This window comes from Herpailurus yagouaroundi, unplaced genomic scaffold, assembly GCF_014898765.1.
Source record: "Herpailurus yagouaroundi ecotype Mexico unplaced genomic scaffold, PumYag 141, whole genome shotgun sequence".
Classification (NCBI taxonomy): domain Eukaryota; kingdom Metazoa; phylum Chordata; class Mammalia; order Carnivora; family Felidae; genus Herpailurus; species Herpailurus yagouaroundi.
This window is the reverse complement of record NW_024412396.1, coordinates 1,745,910-1,747,328: the sequence shown is the minus strand read 5'-3', so window position 1 is coordinate 1,747,328 and position 1,419 is coordinate 1,745,910. Positions and strand designations below refer to the sequence as shown.

Genomic DNA, 1,419 nt, shown 5'->3' with positions numbered 1-1,419 from the left:
TCAGTCTCTGGAAGATACTAAATCCTTCAAAGGAAGCTTCCTAAGAGTCCCTTTTACACCAGGACAGATCTGGGCTTTGACGCTACAGGCTGAAGCAACTTTGGCACTACCGGTCAACACAGGGAAGCCGTTTAGATTTTGGGTCTTCCGCTTTAATGTAATCATCACAAACCACTTAAAAAAAATCTTTTGTGAAATGTCTACCGCGAGGTAAAGAATTGAAGATAAAGATGCTTTTGATGAATGACGCTGTTTGATATGTTCTCTGAGCCAGAGAAATAGCATTTTCCTTAGAGTGAAGCATCCACCTGAAAACCCCCACTGCCTCAGGCACAGCCCCCCGCTTCCTCCTTCCACACCGCTCTCCCTGGTGTCCATAGCTGGGGGATGCCTGAGATCTGAGGTTTTTGTGGGGCTCCCACAGGTGCCGCATCACTGTGGTGTCTCTCAGAGCACAGAAATACACCGCTGAGTCCCTGAGTTGTAATGCTGTGATGGTGAGGCTGATGGATCTGTCTGGTTTCTGGAAGTTCAGAGAATACCGCCCCTCTGTTGCATTCTGTTCACTGTAGGACTCCTGATAAATAAGGAGAATCATTTCCCCACTTGGTGGTTGTTTGTACCAGAATAGATAATAAGTATAACCACTGGCTTCGTATACACAATCCAAGGTCACAGCCTCCTTCTCTGGCATAGAAATTGCAGGTTGGGCTTGAGTTACCTTCTGTGCCATGCTGGCTCCTGCAAAAAGAGAAGAGAGAATTAGGCTGATTCTCCTGGTAGTGGCCCTAGGGTCTTAGGGAACTCAGGTAGGACTGAGAGTTCTGATTCCCCTGCCCATTATTCTACTCTCCTAAACCCCAGCAGACAATGATAACCTGTGTCTACCCCTGAACTTGGGACTCGGCACAGCCTGTCTGTGCTTGTGGCTGTCCTTACTAGCCCTACCAAGGCAGATGGAGGCTGTGACTATTCTCAGCAGGCTGGGGAGCAGCATGTTGGAGGCTCTTCCTGTGAATGAAATGTGCCGTGTTCCATCTCAAATTCAGGTCTAAATGCCTGCCCTGTGCCTCAGAGAGCACACACACACACACACACACACACACACACACACACACAGTGACTAAGCTGTAAGATGCTACCGTGCCAGAACAGGAAATATAGTTTGCTATCAGTTTGCTTGTGTTGAGCTGTGGCTTTGTTGACATGGTGGGAAAGTCTAACTTGCCTATTAAGTCTTTTTCTAATTTAATTCACAACAATGATATGTATAGGAGTTAAGCTGAATTGTAGGACACTGATGGTAGAACCATTTGCCATATTCAACCAATGCATCTATGATGGACTGGTAAATCTGAAAAGAAATACAATTTATTGTGATTATGGTGACTTCTGAGAGCAAATAGTCATCCATCTTTT

General features: G+C 45.9%; 1 gene segment (V, D, J or C); it reads right to left on the bottom strand.

Annotated features, from left to right (window-relative positions):
* Positions 1-1,056, bottom strand: LOC121031367 (T cell receptor alpha variable 14/delta variable 4-like). The segment is given in 3 exon segments: positions 1-106; positions 360-741; positions 949-1,056. Coding segments are annotated over 3 exon segments (537 nt in total).
* Positions 1,057-1,419: the final 363 nt, after the last annotated feature.